This window comes from Protopterus annectens, chromosome 4.part1, assembly GCF_019279795.1.
Source record: "Protopterus annectens isolate FY-2018-M chromosome 4.part1, PAN1.0, whole genome shotgun sequence".
NCBI classification, from domain to species: Eukaryota; Metazoa; Chordata; order Ceratodontiformes; family Protopteridae; genus Protopterus; species Protopterus annectens.
Genome location: NC_056734.1, coordinates 363,908,053 through 363,929,327, shown reverse-complemented (window position 1 = coordinate 363,929,327; position 21,275 = coordinate 363,908,053). Strand labels below are relative to the sequence as shown.

The 21,275-nt window shown below is 34.8% G+C and overlaps 1 protein-coding gene across 1 annotated transcript in view; it reads right to left on the bottom strand.

The window, feature by feature from the left end:
• The window catches only part of CCDC39 (coiled-coil domain containing 39), a 1,972,012-nt gene that overhangs the window by 1,627,422 nt on the left and 323,315 nt on the right, over positions 1-21,275 (bottom strand). Inside the window, exon 4 of the mRNA XM_044070181.1 lies at positions 10,392-10,550. Coding sequence (XP_043926116.1) covers positions 10,392-10,550 — 159 coding nt within the window. The remainder of the gene's footprint in view (positions 1-10,391; positions 10,551-21,275) is intronic.

Genomic DNA, 21,275 nt, shown 5'->3' with positions numbered 1-21,275 from the left:
ACCTTTCCATTTTACATTGTACACTTTTAGCTATTATTCTCATAAAAAATATAGTCCATATTATTTAACATTATAGGTCCCCAGTTTTTTATCTCATCTTTATTTCCTTTCTTAAATATGAATTTTAAAAACCCCATGCAAATTTCCTTGTATATAATCCCTTTTCCATCCATTCATAACTTGCAATAATACCATTTTTGCCAGTCTTCCATTTCTTTATATATATTATATTCAATCCCATCTAATCCCGTGGCTGAATTGGTTAATATCTTTCATAATCTCATTCAACTCATTTATATATATTTTTTTCTAAATATCCATTGTCTTTTTTATATCTATTATCATTATAAATTGATTCTATGACCACTTCTCTTTTGACAAATACATCTAGTACATAGCTCAATTATTTCACATATTCCTTCTTGCTTTTTAACTTGTTTCCATTCTTTATTTTTTAATTCTCTTATTTTTCTTTCTTTCATTATTTTATATAAATATGGTGTTACCTCCTCTTTTTTTCCTTGTAAGCAATATGTTTGCTTATATAACAAATCATTTTTTTCTTGATTTATTTTATATATTTCTCTTTATTTTAATATAATATTCTATCCTTTTCTAATAAACCATCAAAACGTTCTTTACTTAATACTCTGCATTCCATTTTTTCTCTTTTCCTGTTCTCATCTACACATTCTAAAAATACCTTTTTATATTTCTTTTTAAACTGTATCCACTAAATGGTCCAATTTTCATAGAAAGGTCTCATATGTTTCCATAATTCTCCATTTCTGTTCTCATATATCTAATTCTTTTTCATTACTTCTTTTTATTGCTTTTCCTATTTTAATATATTCCTCATTTTCATGATTTTGTATCCCAATAGCCACATGATCAGAAAATCCAGTATAGTTTATTCCTTTTTGAGTAATTTTGAAACTTGTTGATATTAAAAAGTAATCAATTTCTATTTCATTCCTCTTATAGGTCCAGTGTTTATTCTCCCATATTTTTAATTGTCCACTCCTCATCATTTCTGTAACTATTTTAATATCACAGTCCTTCTTTTCATTCCTTAGGTTACAATTAAAGTCATCTGCCATTATTATATCCATATTCACACAAATATAATTAAGTATACTTTTAAACATGATTTCCCTTTCTTTTTTGTTACATGTCGCATATAATGCTATAACCCTATATACATGCTTTTTCCATCTCAAATTGACTACAGTTATTCTAGTTATTCTCCCTAGTTCTATTACTGCTATATCTAATATCTTTATATTCTCTTTACACAATATACATATACCTGAACAAGTTTATTTACCTATATTCCAAATATAATTCCAAAGCTTTTCTGTTTGCATTCTTTTCTCTTCCGTTAACAATCTAATGTCTAACACTATTATTTGAGCATCCACAGTCACACTCCAATATATATTAATTCTCTTAATATTTTTCATACTGTTCACATTTAAAGCTGAAATGTTCAGCTTTATAGAACAGTTGTATAAAAGATGTTTTTATCCCTTACCTTTCTTATTTTAGCCTACCATTATATTTTTAAACTTTCTTTTTCACTCCCTCACTCTCTTTCCAATTGAATTTGCTTGCCTTTTACTATATGCCACTCTGACTCTTCTTCACTTGTCTCATCTATTTCTTTTTCTTTATCTTTCCCTGTAATCTTAAAAGCAACGTCCACATTTTTAAGTTGTGGTGTATTTGCCTGTACAACATTCTCTTCTATTTCTTTTTCTTGTATAACTGCATTAACAGTTTCTTTCCTATTTCCATTGTCTTGTGTCTTTATCTCACACTCTAACCATGAATGTCCTGCAATGCCACATTTTTTACATTATAATTCACATTTCTTTGCATTGACTTGTCTGCCCACATAAATAACATTTTTTTGCCACATTCATTAATTAAATGATTATTCTTTCCACAAAAATAACATTGTCCTCTATATTTCACAAGACCTCTATTACCATGAACATCAATAATACTAGGTATATGTATTACATTGTCATTTTCCATTTTTAAAATTACTCCACATTCACATCATGCAGTCCATAGTCCTCTTTCATCTTCTTTACATATTGTCAACAAATGTTCTTTCAGTTCTTTTGCTTCCACTTCAGTTAACTGAATCAAAACCCTTTTTTGTTTTCTTTTTTCATAAACTCCCCGCCCAAAAAAAAAAATTCCATAGCTTGACCAGTTTCAAATATCAAGTCACAAAATGTTTCTTTATTAATTAAAATGAAAGCTCTTACCTCTTCAACTTTAACACCCAGTGGTACTATAGCATTGCCCCATACCACATATATGTCCAAACCTTCTTCCTTTTTACTGTTCACCCAAACAACAAATTTCTTCTTAGATTCCTTTATGCCCATCTACTCTTTGGCTGCTTCTCCCATTGTTTCTTCATAAGATTTTTCTTTGGAACTTTCTCTGGCACATTTTCTATTTTCTCCATAATCTCACTCCAGGATACTGCAGTTCTACTTTCTGGCTGTCTGGTTTAGAATCTCCTCCAGATAAACATGGTGCAACCCTCCCGACTGGAGGGTTGAAATAATGCATTTTTTCACTGTTTGTCAATTCAAACAGATTTTTTCTGGAAATTTTGCTCTGAATCCATTTCCACCTCTGCATTCACCTCCGTTTCCTTCTTGACCTCCTCTCCACTCAATATTTTCTCTGCTCCCAAATCATTTGAGAACATTTCAGGTAGCGATTCTATAAATTTTCCTTCACTTTCAATACTTTTTTACCACCAGTTCACTTTGGCTTACAGCCTCCATGTTTCTCCTGGCCATCTCCATGCCTGGACTGGAAACAGGAAGTCAGTTGTGTCACATACAAACTCTTCTCTCACTACCAAGAGAAGGGAAAGTTCCCTGATGCCCTGACACAATTTCCCCAATCAGTATGAATACCACACTGGGTCTCCCCTCAAAGGAAGCCATTGGCCTAGTGGATAACCTGGTCAATAATGTGTAAATAATAAAAAAATAAAATGTGTAATGACATTGCCTGTAGTGTCAAAAATGCAGCATTCTGGCATTTGGCAAAAAGCATAGCAGCTTTATAAACTGACTGGCAACAGCTAGAAGTTGATAAAGTAGCAGCTGACTTAGGAGTCTTTGTAGATGCTCTCTTTTCATTTGATACCAACATAGCTGCTACCACTTGCAAAATGTACGGACTTGCTCAACTGGTCCTCTGCGAGACTAACAGACATGTCTGGGAGGTAACTGTTTCCTTAAAAGCAGCTCTTATCAGACCAGTTATAGAATACTGTGACATGTTTTATAACTAACTCATGTACAATCCAGTGCAACTGGAGGAAGTGTAAACATTTCTCACAAAAAAAATTAAAGGGTTTAAAAGCTTGTGTTACAGCCAAAATCCTAAAGAAACAATCTCTGATCTCTGAATTTTACTCCCTTACTTTAAAAGACTTATACCTGACACACAAAACATTAAAGGAGTATTTGCAGCCTGGTGGTATACACTCAACCTTAGTAAGAATTAAAATCATACATATTGTTAAATGTGACAGCTTATTCTCTCAAAGACTCCCATGCCTATGGAATAAACTCATAAGCTAGGTTAAACTCAACCCATCAATCCATGCCTTCAAAGAACTGCATGACTATAAAAGCACTAGAAAGTTCTATAGCATCAAGCTTCTCAATAGGCAGTAGGTCTTAGGCTTGTTCACCAAGCTTATGAACATGTGAACTCATGAGATGTATACATTCTTACCATGTTTAACAATCTTGATTCTTTGTCAGCATTAAAGTCACTAAGAATAACTTTTATATAATGTGGTGCTGATAGAGGAAATGGCAGTAGATCTGCCTTATGATCATTATATAAGCCCTATGTATCCCACAGGTGCCTTATATATTATGTCAACTCTGTATTAAGGACCTGCCAAACAACACATGCATGTAACACAAAAGCCTGGAAATAGACAGTTAACAAAAAAGGTTTCTTCTGCAGAGGGGCTTTGAATATGTTGAGACATTACATTTCATCATTTATTATCGTCTCCTATATGGAAATGACAACTCTATTGTAGAACCAAAAAAAGTGTACATGTAGCTTACATTATCTATAAATCATGAGTCTTCTGGTGATAACATCTGAAGACTGGGAAAATTACTCACAGAATCAGTAAGAGAATAAGTTTGTATTTATTTCAAATAAAATCCTCACCCGGAAAAGGGTGAACAGCTTCTCTTCTGTTTTCCCACACAGAGCTTTGGTAACAATGATATACTTATTTTTTTTATTTATCTTGGAGACTTTTTTGTTATCATAAAGGTATGTGTCTTTGCATTGCAAGCACAGTATAATGACAGAATGTGGTCAGACCAACAAAGTTCCTTGCTGCTGTCTTGATGTTTCAGAACTATATTAAATATTCACTGGCAAACATCTTATAGCAAGAAACTCACAGAGCTGGAAACATGGTAGGATTAGGTAAACATCTAGTGAAAATGGCCTGTTTAACTGTCTTGCAAGTTTCAAGGTCATCCACTTCAACGCATTCTAGATCTGAGTTGATGCCAGGTTACATCAGTTAAGTCACCAATTGAAAGGATGATACACCTTTACACTGTACAGTAACAAAGTTATGGTGGAAACTTTTGGTAGTTTAGAGGATGACTTGATATCCTGTTTTTGACAGTCATCAGATGGGAAGCACTCTCCCCTCTGAAACAGCAATGGAAGACTTGCATTACTTATTCCTTTTACTGCTTCTCACAGAGTTTCTACTTAGTCAACGGGTCCTTTTTTCTGCCTTTCTAATTTTTTCTTTCTTTCCATTAAGCAAATAGACTTGTGGGGAAAAAAACAAATAAATAGAGTAACTGCCTATCTCAAATGCACCTTTATAAAGAATTTTTTAATTACTTGACAAAGTGTCTGAGCATTAGACTAGCATGAATTACTATACAAATAGAATTAATTCAGTACTAATAAGGAATCTATAATATTCAAGACAGAAATAGCTAAAGAAACAACTATATTTGACCTGCTAACAATACATGCATGTAACACAAAAGCCTGGAACTAGACAGTTAACAAAAAAAGGTGTTATACATAAAAGGTGGGAATAACAACTTTTTAATACAATGATGCTTTCTGTAATGCCTTTAAATGTCAGTGGTCTCACAGATAAATACAAATAAGAATGAATAGTGAACTATATTAAAAAATGCAGAGTGCAAATAGTTATGTTACAGGAGACACACTTGGAAAGAACTGAACATGTGAATTTGATAAAGAAAGGTTTTCAGGGTAGTTATTTAGTGGAATATCTGGGACAGAGGAAAGATATTAATTGCAAGAGGAGTTCCAATAGTGATAGAAGAGGATAAAAAGATAATAATGGAGATTTGTAGTGCTAAGGGGCTACTGGCAAGGGAGGAGGATTACACTGGCATGTATTCATATTCCACTTAAAACTGCTATAATGGAGCTTAAGAAAATTCTGGGAGAAATAATCAATTTTCAGCAAGGAATATTACTTATAGGTGGGGAATGGAATTTGTTTTGCAGCAGTGAAGATGTGTCTGGGGGAAGTATAACAAAGGAAGGTAGATTTTTGAAGAATTTTATGAAAATATTTGGCATGGAAGATGTGAATTCAGTAACAGGAGTTTGGAGTAAATTTACATATTATTCCCCAAGATAAAAAAACTGGGCTAGGCTAAACAGAATTTATATTTCACAGGAACATGTAAATTTAATTGAAGGTCCTGATAAGCACCCAATAACTATTTCAGATCACTTGCCAATAATAACTAAAATAACAACACAGGATAAGGAAATAAAAATGAGACACTGGCACTTTCCCACCTATTTGTTGAAAAGAGTGGAATTTAAGGAATGGATAGTGGAGATTATTCAGGAGCTATTTTAGAGGATATAGATTACTCCTGAAAATACAGCTAGGCAGGGGGATAAAATTAAGGTGGGGGTTAAAAATAGGGTGGAAATAAAAGAAAGGGAGCTAGGGTTAAGAAGTAACAAGAACTACTTAGAGGGATTGACAAATGTTAAAGTATTGTAGAATGTGAGGAATCTCACAGGACAAGAAGAGGATCAACTGCAGAATACTAAACAGAAATTAAGGGATTAGATTGATAATATACACAAGTTTAGAAAGACTGCTGTTAAGCAACTGTTTTCTGATAACACTAGAGCACAAAAACTTGCAGCACAATGACTCAGGCAAGAGAAAGTAGAAAGGGATGTCACCAAGCTGAGGGAGCCTATATCAAGGAAAGTAACAAGAGATCTTGTAGAAGTATTAGAAATATTTTGAAATTCTATGAAAATCTATATAAAGCAGAGAAATATTGAAATCAGGAAAAGATACAAATGGAAATGTTTATGGAAAAATTAAATATGCCAAGGTTAGAGGTAGATGAGGCTCAATTACTTATGGTCAGGATAGGAGGAGATGAGATAAAAATTGTGATGTATAACCAATCTATAAGAAAGTCCCCAGGAACAGATGGTATTTCTGAGGAAGTTTGGATACTAGGAGAAAAAAAAACGATAAAGATCTGGAAGGCTTTAACAGTATTTTAAGAGGAAGAGAAGTACCAACATCCTGGAAGAAAGCAGTGGCAATATCTGAAGAGGGGAAAGATCCAGCTTCATACAGGGCCATTTCAATACTAAACCATGATTATAAAGTGTTCATATCTATAATGCCTAAAAAGATGGCAAACGTAATGCCAAAATTGATAGATATGGATCAGTGTGGTTTTGTGAAGGGGAGGCAAACATTTGACAAAATTAACAGAACATTGATGATCCAGAGGGAAGCAGAATGTACGAAAACACCATTGTTGTAGGTGGGTCTTGACACAGAGAAAGCATTCGACAGAGTAAGCTGGGACTTTATGAGCAGAGCAATGGAAGCCTTTGCATTTCTGAAAAAAATATAAGGTTGATTCGGAGGATATATGGGGGATCGGAGGTAAAAAATAAGTGGGTAGGGTCCTCTCTGATAATTTCTGCTTTAACAGAGGAACCAGCCAGGGGTGTTCTCTTTCCCCTTTGTTATTTGCATTATATTTAGTACCACTGGTAAAGAAAATAAGGGACTCAGAAATTCAAGGATATAATTGGTATGGTAGTCAAGTAAAGCTGGTTGCAGACAATATAATTTTATACCTGACAAAACCAGAAAGAGACATTACAGTGTTGCTGAACATTTTGAGACAGTTTCAAATCTTCTAGGGATACAAAATTAATGAAGCTAAAACAAAGGCTATAGCGGTAAATTATGTACCCACATATGAATTGGTTCAGTAATATCTATATTTATGGGGACATGATAGAATTAAGTATTTAGGAGTATGGATTATAAATTATTCTGGTGTGGCAGCTAAGGATATGTGGGAAGAGACTAAACAAATGATAATGTAAAATCTGAGAAAATGGAAGCTTTGTTATATGGATGTGGATAGTAAGATACAAGCAGTTAAAATGTTTTTAGTCCCATTAGTCTTATACACTGGACAGGCATATTTTTATCAACTAGAAGAGACGTTGTGGATAACAATTAATGAACAAGTGAAGAACTTTATCTGGGAGGGGAAGACGGCAAGAGTCAAGTGGGATAAGCTGATTCTTCCTGTAGAACAGAGCGGATTGGGGTTACCCAATTTGAAGGGGGATTTCTGAGCTACACATTTAAGGCTCCTATACAAAGTACAAGCAGAAAATTATAATTCAAATTGGAAAGGGATGATGATGAAATAGGGTGGAAGCTCAAGAAATAAGGAGAGACTGGAATTTTGGATGTAGGCCATTAAGGAAAATAACAATCATACAGAATATTATATCTGTAAAGTAGCAAAAAGTATCCTAAGAACTAAGCCAACATGAGAATGAAGAAAGTAGATTCTGCCGATAGGGATGACTGCAATTAGGGATATAGACAATAGGGGGTTGGAATTTAGTGGAGAAAATTGGCAAAAGAACTAAGGTATTGGGAGTAAATGACTAGAGAGGGAAAGATGATAGAATGGGAAGACACCAAGAGTTTATTTGGACTGCAGGTTAAAGATTGCCTTCCCTATCAAGTATTGATATCAGAGTATAGGCAAATAGGGGGTCCTAAACAAAAGACCAGTACTGGCAGAGTTTTTAGTAGAATCTAAAACAGAAGCTGCCATTAAAAAAGGAATAATTAGTAGAGCATTTAAAATATTGCATGATAACTATAAGAATCCATCAGAGGAGGTTATAAAGGATTGGGAAGAGAGACTGGATAAGCAATTCACAAAGAAACAATAGGAGGATATATGTATGTCTCCCAAATATGCAACAAAATCTAGAAGATTTGGGATTTTTGCTTGAAACTGTTAACATAGATATTTTTATACCCCAAGTAGTCTCCAGATAATTTTTTCTCAGGTAGACAGCAAATGTTGGAGGTGTGACAGGGAAGAAAGAGGTGATTGTGAACATATTTCCTAGGCATGCGTTGAGTTGGCGGACTTTAAGGATTCCCTATGAGATGCATTGTCGGAGATGCTGGGTGGGCAGATTGGTGTGATGAAGGAGATGATTTTTCTAAGCTATGATACAGAATTGGAATTGCCTAGGCATGGTAAGGTCTTGCTGTGTCTAATTATGGTGGCTGCCAAAAAAGCAATTAATAAAAAATGGAAATCAAAATCTAAACCAACTATACTAGAAGTACTGACTACAGTAACACAGATAAAACAACTGGACATGAGATCTTTAGAAGAGGGTAAGAGCAACCAACATAGGAAAAAAATAGGAATTGTAGGAACAATGCATACACGGGATGAATCAGGTTTAAAAGGAGGCAGGACTTAAATGAGCTATGCAATGTCTGACTGAAAATGATTTGGTAGATTATAAGTGATGTTAATGTTTGCAACTGTGAGTGTGTCAGTATGGTTTGTGATGTTAAATGCTTGCAACTAGTATAGTGTTGGTGTGTTTTGTTTTCATTTATATAAATGTATGACTGCCTATGTCATAAGTGAAGGTTTATTAAAGATGTTTCTTGTTTAAAAAAGGGGAGAAATTTAATAATTTATGTAATGTTGCTTAAGTTATATGATATATAATAATATATGTGAAGTATAACATTTGTAAAAGTGAACTTGTTAATACAGTTTGATTACTTTTATATAAATGTAAGTTTGCCTATGTCACAAATTATAATTCAATAAAGGTGTTTAAAAAAAAAAAAAAGACAGACAGAGCTAAATCAGGCACAGACAGCGCTGGATATATATGTCAAGTGTCAATGCAAGAGTCTTCCAAAGTAGCACCAAGACTAATGCTGGTCTTCATAATGAAAAGTGGACTGCTGATGAAAATCTGACTTAACAAAAGTAGAAAAAAATATTATGATTTACTGTTACAGTGATCCTCTCCAAAGCTGACAAGATACTGAAAAAAAAAGCATTGATCAACGATCACTGTTCTTACTAAATACAAGCACCAAGAAATGGTCATACAACATTCCGCAGAGTAGGTATTTGTAGAAGTTAAGAGCATAAGGTGTTCTGCTTAGTCTCTTTAAACTGAAAGATGTATTTAAGCATTAAGATTCAGAATGAACAGCTATTCATCAAATGAATAAGCACTGAATTAAGAAATTGTACTGTAATCATCAGCAAATGCTTCTTGGCTTTGTACACCAGCAGTTGTAAGAATGTAAAGGTATGGAGTCTGTGCAGAACACTAACTGAGAAAATGTTCTGAATTATAGAATTACCACCTCATTAAACACTTCAAGTACACATTTATCAGTGACGGTTTTCCACACCTGAGAGTACAAGGGTTACTTTATTTCAGCAAATGGATTCATATGTTAAAGTGTCTTAACCTCAGTACTCAAAGTATTTGTGTGCTGTAATAATTCATTAAAGGTCTTTCTGAAAACAGTCAAAATCATGCATAAGGATACTTTATCATTATTGTCCATTGCCAAGCAAAACTAGAACCTGACAGCACCCAAGTGAGTTGTGGTTGCTTTCACCATGCCATGTGTCACATCTACGCAGTCACTAAAAATACAGAGAATACCAGTTTGCTGATGCAAAGTTTATATGGTATGTATGCTACTGCAAAAGAAATGCTAAGCAGTGTCATCTATATCCTTATCTGAGTGGGTCAGGTTTACTTTTTAAAATGCTGGACTAATTTCTGAAGTTTTAATTTAAGCAGGAAACTCTGTGACAACTTCATCAATTAACTTGACTAGGTTTGTTTCTAATCCAGATAAAATCTAAAGTGCAACCTATTTAAAACCAATACAAAATAAAGTGAAAATTAAAACAAGCCTATTAGCTGAATTTTACTTTTATTTTTCCTTCATCTTGCCGTGCGTACTTCTGAAGGGCAACTGAGTCATCATCTTTTCGGGCTGATTCCTCTAACCAAGCCTCTAGTGCTTGCTGATCCCACTTCAGCTGGCATTTCAAGTCTTCCAGTTTTTGAGTAGCACGAAATATATTATTCTGCAGGAATATGAAAGCAGAAAGAGTCCATGATTATTTTACAGACAGTATGGCAACAATTTCTTATTTGCTGAATATTACAACTCATTTAAGTCAACCAAAAAGTCTCGGGAATAAAGCTATAAGTACTAATCTACATAAAAAATATCACAGTTGTAAAGCAATGCAGCATGTCCAGTGCAAACTACTGATGGAAAATCAGAATGCTATAAAACACAGTCAGTTCTTCTTCTTGAGCAAAACATTAAATAGGATGTACACTTTATAAGGTTAACCCTGACACCTAATGTGTGATTTCCATTCAATACGACTGTGGAACAAGTAGACTGATAACAGCTACTGCAGAACTTGTATCTACTCCGACTTATTTCTACCTTCTGCCCTATCAAAGAAAACTTCATAATCATTTTTCTTTACCAAGACATCCCACACTGTTTAACAGCTCAGCTTAAACTATCCAGTATTAAACATTTCATTACAGAAGTACAGTGCATGTACTTGTTATGGCCCAACATCCTGCTTAGATATTAAATATACTGACCTGCTGATGATGCTTTGTTAGTGCTGCCAGATCATATGAAATGTTAAGCAACTTAAGTAAAAATTACAAAAAAAAAAAAAATAGAATGAAAAGCTTGTAAAGGCAAATGCTTACCATTAGAGTTACATTAGCAAAAAGGGAAAGAAAAAAACAAAAACAATTTAAGAAAAATGGGGGGATTCACAAAGTTTGTACCAGAAAAATCCAATCATTTGTTTACTCACCTCAACAAGAGAACTTAAAGAAGACTCATGCAGTAGTATTAGATCAAATGGGATTTTACACAACAGTTTTCATCCTCTGGATTGAGTTCTGAAGCAGTCAACAGTCCCTCTCTGCACAAGGGTAATGCCAGCTTCACCATACTGCTTTTCAGGTCTCAGATCTCAGATCTCAGATGGCACATGCTCCATATAAAATTAACATGAACCCACATTACTTCTTCATATGAGATATCTGTAAGGGTAGGTTAAACTATTATACAATGACTGCTCATTATTATTCATAAAGATCATGTTGATTGGACATGCCAACATGCCCATTGTAAATCAAGCATATACCTATAGAAAAATGGCTAGATTCTGAAGTACCATTTAACTTTATATTGGTATATGCTGAAGGACAGAACAAAATACGAGAAAAATTAAGCACATTCTGCAAAACTAAATAATCAGAAATGTACCTGATTTTTCTTATATTTCTAAGCTGTCCCTCGGAACATCTCAGCAGTCAAAAAAAAAACTCACAAAAAAACAGCAACAGAGATTCTCTCCATTGCTTGTCTAACTGGTACTGTGCAAGCATGAGAACACAAGTCCCATACACATGCACTGTACATCAGTAAACAAAGAAATCAGAGGAGGAACACTACAGCACCATTATACAAAGACATCATTTCAGAAAGGTAAGCAATTAAATAATGTCATTGTATAATAGCAATAATCCACTCCTGGGTGTGGGTATATCAGCATTTAGCTAAGGTTAGCTTTGTTTAACCATGAGGGAGCCACACCAACTATGGGTAAATCCTGAGATACCCAGACCTAGTTGCGGATTATTGTTTTAAAAGTCAAATATTATTCTTATACTGTAAACATACAACAAATACACTCACGTTATAATACACAGGTAAACAAATTATAACAACAAAGTCTATTTCATTAAGTGTAACTGGGTTTCAACTAGATGAAGTGTCAGGCAATTTAAACCAAAAAAATACACATTTGGTTTTGCAGGGAAGTAAGCCCCCTATACCCCACACTCTCCTTTACTAACTCCACAGTCACACAACCATCTAGAAGACAGAAATGATCATACAAAGTTCACTGTCAGTGACTTTCAAGAGAAAATACCAAGTCAAAACCTTATCCATCTAAGTCCAAATGATTAATAGCCAAATGGAATATACATCCAAAAACGGAGATGGTGAAAGTGGAGTACCCAAAATACTGCAAGAGGTTCTCCATCAAAGATATGCTGCTACAGTAAACATTTCACTCAGCTGCACTACTGTTGTACTCCTCCTCCTAATGAGAATTCCTAGAGCAGCATTAAAGTAGTTGTGTTTAACCCCAAGTAGTTTTACATCTAACCAGGACAGTGGACAGGTGAAAAAGGATCTACTGCAGTACTGTTCTACTAGACCCCTGTACTTATTCAGCATTTGGCATACAGCTTGGAGTGCTTGGCAAATGAGTGAACAAATCACCAGGGTTCAGTTTAAACTATATCCAGAATAAATTTTATTAAAATAAGCAACAGAAGGAACAGCAGCCCTAGCAGAACACGTCTTTTAACTAGGATCATATAAATATCATGTACATATTGTAAATACGTTTTCAGTATTAAGTGTCAACAATGTTGTATTTTACAATGTAATCTGCAAGAGATGTCAGATATAATATTGTCATCTATGTTGGACTACTATACTAGAAAATTACTATACTTATTGCTGGATCACAGGATATGCCTAAAGTAGTTTCTCTTTGGATCAGTGCAATATTATGGCAAAACAAATATATTAAGGTAACTGATAATGTTTTGTTGAACTTGTTGTACTTGTTAAACAGAAGTCAGTACAATTAACAAGCCACACTGACAAAGGCTGTTCAGTTATATGTACACCTTGTTCAACCTTTGTGAAAAAAATAGTTGACTGCAATCTCTAATGTCTTTGGTTCTTTCTTCATATCTGAGTTATCTATGCACACCCAAAGTGCATGACACATTTTCCCATTCATTCACTTGTTTTAGGAAAAAAAAATCTACTGACTGATCACAGAGACAGCTATAACCGCTTTACTAATAAATGTGCAGTTGGCTCTCAAAGTCATCCTATCATTATGAAATAATGCAAAACGTCTGATGCTTAGCATGGCCTATAGTTCTGAAATTGTCCTATCAAAGGGGATTCCACTAAGAATAATATTTCTAATGATTTTACTTTAGCTTCCAGAAAAAGCCAGTTCAGAGAGTCATGCTATTAACTTTCTGAAATTGGGGCAGCACAATGTCTCAGTGGATAAAGAACTATTCTACTTCACACCTTCAGAGTCTGAGGTTCAATCCTGACCACTGCCCATGTTTTTGAAGAGTCATGTATGTTCTTTTCATGTTTATGTGTTTTTGTCTGTATATTCCATGCATCTCTAACTACCATGCTGTTTGATATTCTATATATGCATACAACACAATTAACACTGCTTCTGTGACCTTGGTTGAAGATGAAAAAGGTCCCAGACACATCCATTCACTTAGTTGGTTTATAGATCGATTAATTAAATTAAAATGCAATCTCCAAACTGAACAGTCATGCTGGTAATATCAGATACAAGATTCATTTCAAGAAGGATTTTACTGTATAATCTACAAGGACTCCAGAGATAAAAAGAAGTACAGGAGAAAATTACAGAAATGTCTATGCTGACAAAAGTATTCAGTTACAGTTATATCTTGAAAATGGACAGGGTTTTGGATTAAAGGACAGCTGTCCAATAAAATAATGTTTGCCATTTAGCCATATATGACTTCAATCTCCTTTAAAAAAATGAATCACTTCTATATAAGATGATGCATTGTTTAGAATCAAAAACAAATAATGCAGGCATGAATAATAAACTAAAATTAACCTGAATACAGACTCTAAGCATACAAGACAAAACTGCCCAACTGTGTTGAGTATATCACCAACAGATGACATAGAATTACATTAATGCCAGAATGTCATCTGCATTCTAATGACAGGAGACACTAATGAAAGAAACACAATCACAAAAAGAATTACACACAGTGTCATTCTGCAACTGGTAAAAGTAAATAAAATAAACATCAGCAACACGTTATACGTGGGGGCTTTGCCCTTACACTCCCTAACTTATATATACCAACTCCATAGTCGGAAAAATACATGACCACAATGGAAATCCATAAAACAACAGTTGCTGCTGCAAAAAGTTGATAGCACTTTAGTAGGAGTGCATTCAACAGTTTATGACAGCCAAAACAGCTGTTGACAATCTAAGTAATTGACAGAATGCCCCACACCCATTTTCAAGAAGATCAGTTTGATAAACTGCTCCATCAACTGCATCAAAAATACTGATACTAAACTACTTTCCATTTTTTTAGGGACCATGGTAAGACAGTGAGTTGAAGACAGGGTTGTATTTTGCCTGCTATAGTCCAACATACAGACATTTGAGGTAAGGATCATTATAATTTGTAATTACTCCTTCATTAACACTTTATTGTCTCAATTGCTAGATTCGTTATCAATTGTAGTATCATCTCAACATTTTGCTATTAATTTGTGGTTCTGTGAAAGCATTTCTGTGTTATCTTGTTTCTTACTTAATTCTACTGTAAAACCTAATACAGCAAGTAAAGTTAAAAAAGAAACCATTAAAAATAAGTGGCATCTTTTCGAAATAATAAGAGTAGTGTAATGCAGCAGCTCTGGTACAGCACTTTTCATGGAGATGTTCTACAAATGCAGTGGTGTCCCACCGGCAACCACCTCTCCAGGCTGAGACAAGAAGTAATTCATCTCTGAAAACACGTGGCTAGGATTCTAACGACATTCTTTCTTACCTAGGGGACCACTAGCTCCTCCACTGCTATCTCAGAAGTTGCCCAGAACAAGAAATAGCTGTACATGAGTAACTCTGGAAAGATACAAAATTAAATATATTCCAAGACAAAGTACTAGATCCCAAACTAAAACTGTTTGCTCTAATACCACATTATACATGTATTAGCACCAAAAAAGGTACCTAACCCTCTCTTAAAGGCAGCTTCTCCTGGTAATCTATTTCACAATGAAAATACTTACTGAGACAGCCATCTAATTGTGCATCCCTCAACAAAGTTCCATTTCAAAACTCAAACTGAATTTAATATTTCCAGTAGTCAAGCCGATAGTATTAAACAGATGTCATCCTTTAATACCAAGAGACAGCTAACACTGACTTCCTTTAACTCTATATTCATAATACAATTAGAATCACTACACTGTTTCTTAATGAAAATGGTTAGCAAAAGGAAAACTGATCTAGTGTATAATGGCCTCATTGAGAAAGTGCATATTGGCCCCGGCCTCAGTATATGAATTGTCTCTTCTCATAACCAAGTCTTCATTTACACAAAAGTATTGTGCAGTTCCTCAAATAAATAAGTCAGTAAATACTGAACTGCCTACCAGAATCACCTCAAAAAAGTTATTCTCTGTTTCTCCTCTAAGCACTCTCAGTAATGTTGGCGGTCACTTCCTACAAATTACAAAACCTAAGCCTAAATCTAACTTTCCTTTTTTTCTTTCTTTGTGGGCTACTAACCTTATTAACTTGTTAACAATCTATATCCTAAATCCTATCCTATTGCTGCTGTCTCCTGTGCTTTTCCATTTCCTGAAGCATCGTTTTCCTTTTAATAAGGATTTTCATCCAATAGCTGATAAATGGCTGATGCATGGTATGTCTGCCTACCAGAAATCAGTATCTATAAATAAAAAGCACCCCGAGGTGCAGTAGCATGGCCGTAACTGTTTAGTATTCTATCAATGTCTTTCCAGAACATAACTGGATACAAGTCCTATTCCTTCAATTATTGTGACAAAGCTGACAAGTAACTGTTATGTATAGTATCATATACAACAGCGAAGTCCTTGTATAGATTAGTTGTATGTAGATGAATACAGCAAAAGTCATTACTAGCAGAGGGTGCTCTTATCTCACAAGTGTAGCTCCAAATAGCCTTTCTTCAATAATACAGTGTCCAAATTCTCATCCAGCCTAAATGGAAGTGTAGTTTAAAGGCATTGTAAAAGTCTTTCAAGAAGTTTTTATTTCATTGAGGGTTTCACTGCCTTCCTGGAAAATTTAAGTCTCAGAAGATAACATCTCGGTTACCAATAACAGTCATTGCGACAGACTAAAAAGACGTATACATTCTGCAATACCTTGTTATAAATGTATATGCTGTCTTGACTGAGTAATACATCTTTGAGGCAGCAGAACTGGACACCAACATGGAATTAGGGATCTTCCATAGAGAAGACAAAAAGAAAAGTGGAATGATATCCTAAAAGAGAAGCAAAAGGCTTACATTAGGAAGTTCAATCTTGAATAATAGACAGAGGAAAGAAAAGGTAAGGTATGTGCCTACGCTGTCATGGCTGAGAAAAAGGAAGTGAAACCTCAGGATCATGAAAATAGCTGCATATAGTATGAAAATAAATACATTTTCTGTTAAGGAAAATTTTGGATGGGAATGTTATCTAATCAGTTTAAGATGTGCCTAAGAAACTTGGAAGGGGCCTCCAACAAGTAATCAATCGCTACATTCACAAAGGTGTTTCCCGACTACAGCATGACCGTGGAAAGGGTGCTTATTATTATGAGGCAAAATGAATGGCTTAATCCTACTGTGGTAGTACTTCGAGAACTAGTTTCACTGGAGACTATGGAACAACTTGAAAACAAAAACTGCATTTGCATGGGAAGAGAATCACAATACTAAGTGACAAAAATAACATATAATTTGCCCATGTTACACTTAATTCTAACATCAGCAGCAGTATTTTTTTGGAAAAGCTAACCAAACACTGCGAGAAGATGGGAAGACATACTGAGGGGGGTCCAACCACAGACTGAAACAACATGCCTATTATGTCCTATCCTGATAAAGGATTTTCACTGGTGGATCTTAGCTTTGAAAGAATCTCATTCACTGAAAACTTACAGGGAGGCAGAAGCTGGAAAACAGCAAACAGAAGGCTCAGAACATACAGTACTACAGCACCAAAGAAGACCCTACTCCTGGAGTCACAGTCCAAGCAATAATGTCTGCTGGAGATGTTAACAGATGATCAACTGGCTGTAGCAAAATATCAGCAAATGAGATAGTAAAGCAAGAGTGGAGTAGGACTTGACTGCAACATTTCCCACTAGGTAGCTTACTGCCTAATGGCAAGATATAATGCAGTTAATTTAATTAGCGAAGGTCCACCTAGCAATGTGCAGTTCACCTCTGTCTGTAGCAGGAAAGATGATCAACTGTTCAACCTTCTAGAATTAATTCACTTGTATTAAGCATGACATAAGCTGGTGGTGCACAGAGTATAAAGGGCTCTTTATCCTCTGGTTTCCATTCCTACAGATAAAGCAAAGGAAATCACTGAAGAAGAATTCTGAAACTGCTTTTGGTACGGGGCTTGGCTTACCTTAAGAAACATCAAAATGATATAAAATTTTCTGAGATGGCTGCACAATGATCGACAGCTTACTTTCAGCTCTCCCTATGTGAAAAAAGAAAATGATAGATAAGAGCCAGCAATTCTGCATCTTTTAGCATAATTCAGTTACTGGCTAGTAAGTACACTGCCTGTATGCCAGTAAAGAAGAAACTTAAAATGCCTGAAAGAAAATTAACTACAAAAGGTGAAGAGAGAACACTGACTGGTAAAATCTTGTAGCTGTACAGCAAAAAGCAGTTCAAGCTCCAGCTTTGTTACAAGAGATGGCTTCCAGTAATATAGAGGAAAGAAAGTCAAATGTGCTCAGAGTTGATTAAAATAAATGAAACCCTGAAGGAGTATACAAACTCAGATAACAAAAGGCTGAAAAAATGGATGAAACTTTAAACGGCTATTCAGATGAACAGTTCAAAAATCAGAGGCTGACCTGAAGAAAAGGCTGGCCAAGTATGAGACTGCTCAAGAAGAGTTGTTTAAAAAAAATGCCAGCATTACAGGGCAGAGTATGCAGAGGAAATCTGAGATTTTCTGGTGTACCATAGAAACTGGAATAAACAGACTGTATAAATCTTATTGAAACACAAATAAGTAACTGGACTGGTATTTCACACTAGGATTTGTTAACTGAAATTACATATAATGTGTATGCTCCAATCCTGGTTATCAGAAAGTCACCAAGACCTTTATTACTAAAGATGTAGTCATACCAGGAGAAAGAGTAGATCCTGAATAAACTGTGGCAGAAGAGCAAAATATTAAAAACTGGAGACAGTAGAAAGTTTGTGGAAACTTATTATTCACTGTACACCCTGCAGAAAGAGAATAGAAGGAAATGTACCCCAGCAGTCAAGAGAATGTTGAGAGGCAAGTATTAGATTCAAGTGGCTATATCCAGCTGTCTTCAGAATATTTTTTTCCTGCAGGATCAAAATAATTGTTTTGGTGAAGAACAGACTAAGGGGGAAATACAAAATTTTGTCCTACAAAGGGTGAGGCATCAAACATACGGGGCTCTGCTTCTCATTCTTCAGATGTTAATTGTCACAAAGAGACTTTGTCAATGAAACCTTTTCCAATATTCCAAAGGGAAATGCTTAAGAGATAGAAAAAAGCACAAGAGTTGACTTAAACAATCAGGAGTACCTTGGACTTGAGCCACAGACTCAGGCTGGGAGATGGAGAGGAACAGGAATATGATCAGCAACACTGAAATTAGAGAATACATGTGAGACTAAAAAGCATAAATCACACTTGTGAACCATGAACTAACAGTCATATACACCACTTTATTTTTGGAAGGATATTAATAGGAAAAAACAATTAAGAGAAATAAGGGAAAAGGAACTTTAAGTAAAACATTTTGTTCTTAACAGTATTTGTATAATATATTTTATAATATAAATTGCATTTTATATAGTAAAGTATGTTCAGTGATTGTTGGATCTGATAGCTACAAAGGAAACAGGTGTTTTTGTGCCACTTTTCTAGTTTTAAGAAATGTACACATTACAGTGTAAAAAGAGAAGAAAGGCTGGACAAAAGCATGTTTAGGTCAATAGGTTGTAATCTCTGGCTTGTGGGGTGTAAAGTACACTGATAATATAAGTAGAACTGAAAAATGTTCTTTTACTTTTATATAGGTGAATGTTTGGATTAATGCACTTGGCTTAATCTAATGACAATTTTTTTTGTGAATGCAACTAGTTGCAAAAAATGAGAGATCACAATGTAAAATAAAACAGTTTTCTTTAAGCAAATAAATGTTCAGTACCAGTTGAGAAACCTGAAGCTGAGGGAAGCTCTACATTTTGTTCTGATATTTCCATGGAAACAAACTGTCTAAAGGTGAAGGCAATAAATCAAGAGGTCTAGACATTGTTTACTGACAGGAGTTTAAAGCTAAAAGGTAAAAGGGTAAGCAATTCAGTAAAAAAATAATGTTTAAAATTACTGGAAGTAAATAAGAGATCACAGCTTTTATGGTAATTAATTACTTTAGTGCATTTACTAGAACAGTGTATAATTTAATTTTATTTAAAGACAGCCAGTGTACATTTTAGTGCACATTTTCTTAAGGCTAAAAGTTAATCTTTTCTGAAAGCATATAAGCTGATTTTCACATCTGGGAGGGGAATAAAGATAAAACAAGAAGAGACGACAATTAGCCCGAGTAGAATCACAGGCTGTGACACACTTCTTACTATGGGTAAATTTAATATTAGGTTAGGTTTTGCCTGTGTGTGCAGCTGTTCATTTAGGAAAATTGTTCCTATCAGGAGGGTTGCTCTTCATTATTTGAATATTTGAAGATTTACATAGAGTTGTGTGTGTTTGTTTTAACTTAATAGGTTATGCAGGTATTTTGGAGTTATGTTTATTTCAGGGTTTTCATTAAAACAAAATGTCTTGTAGTCTTATAAAATGTGACACGAAACAACTGTATACAAAATCAACCTGCCAAACATTAGTGGGTGCACTTAACACAAAAGCTGTAAATATACATTTAAAAAAGCTATCAAATATAATAGGTGAGAATAATAACTTATCATAATGGCTAAACTAATTATTAGAGGAGTTCCAATACTGACAGAATAGGAAAAAGTAATGATAGGTCTGTGGTAGTAAGGGGCTACTGGCAAGGCAGGAAAATTACTCTGGCATGTATTTATACCCCACCTAAAATTGTTATTATGGACCTTAAGGGAATTTTGGGGGTGGGAGGGTGGCCTAATGGTTAAGGTATTTGCCTTACAAACACGAGATGCAGGGTTTGAGTCTCACAAGAGATAATTGGCTAGGCTTAAAATGGCTCACAAGGGCAGTTAGCTTAGTACCAATCTATGAACCTATGAACCTATGAACCTTTCACCATGGAATATTACTTAAAGGTGGGGACTAGAATTTGATTTGCAACAGTGAGGACGTATATGGGGACTTATAAGGGAAATTATAACAACAGAGGGTAGCTTTCTGAAGAAATTTATGAAAATATTTGGTATGGAAGATGTGAATTTGGTAGTAGGACCTCAAAGCAAATTTACTTATTATTCCCCAAGGTACAATAACTAAGCCTTCAATCAGCAACACCCAACTTAGAAGGATGTAAGCTACCTGTTCTGCCACAACAGTGCAGACCACAAACCTTAATGCAAAACAGTTGGTCTGAAGCCCTAGTGCTTCAACCAAAGGCTTAGAATAACAGTTAAAATTTAATCAGGCTACTACCAAGCAGTAATAAATGCAGCAGAATAAATATTCAGTACTTTTAAGAAGAGGAAAAAGCAAAGTAAAGTGCAATTTTCTTTAGTAAAGTGCAAGGAAAGAGGAAGGAGGAGCAAAAGAAAAAAATAAGGTTAAGAACCTAAGTGGGTTGCCCTTCTCAAATGTTCTCTCTGTATTAAGTAGAGTGAACACCAGACTGGGAGGGGTGTCC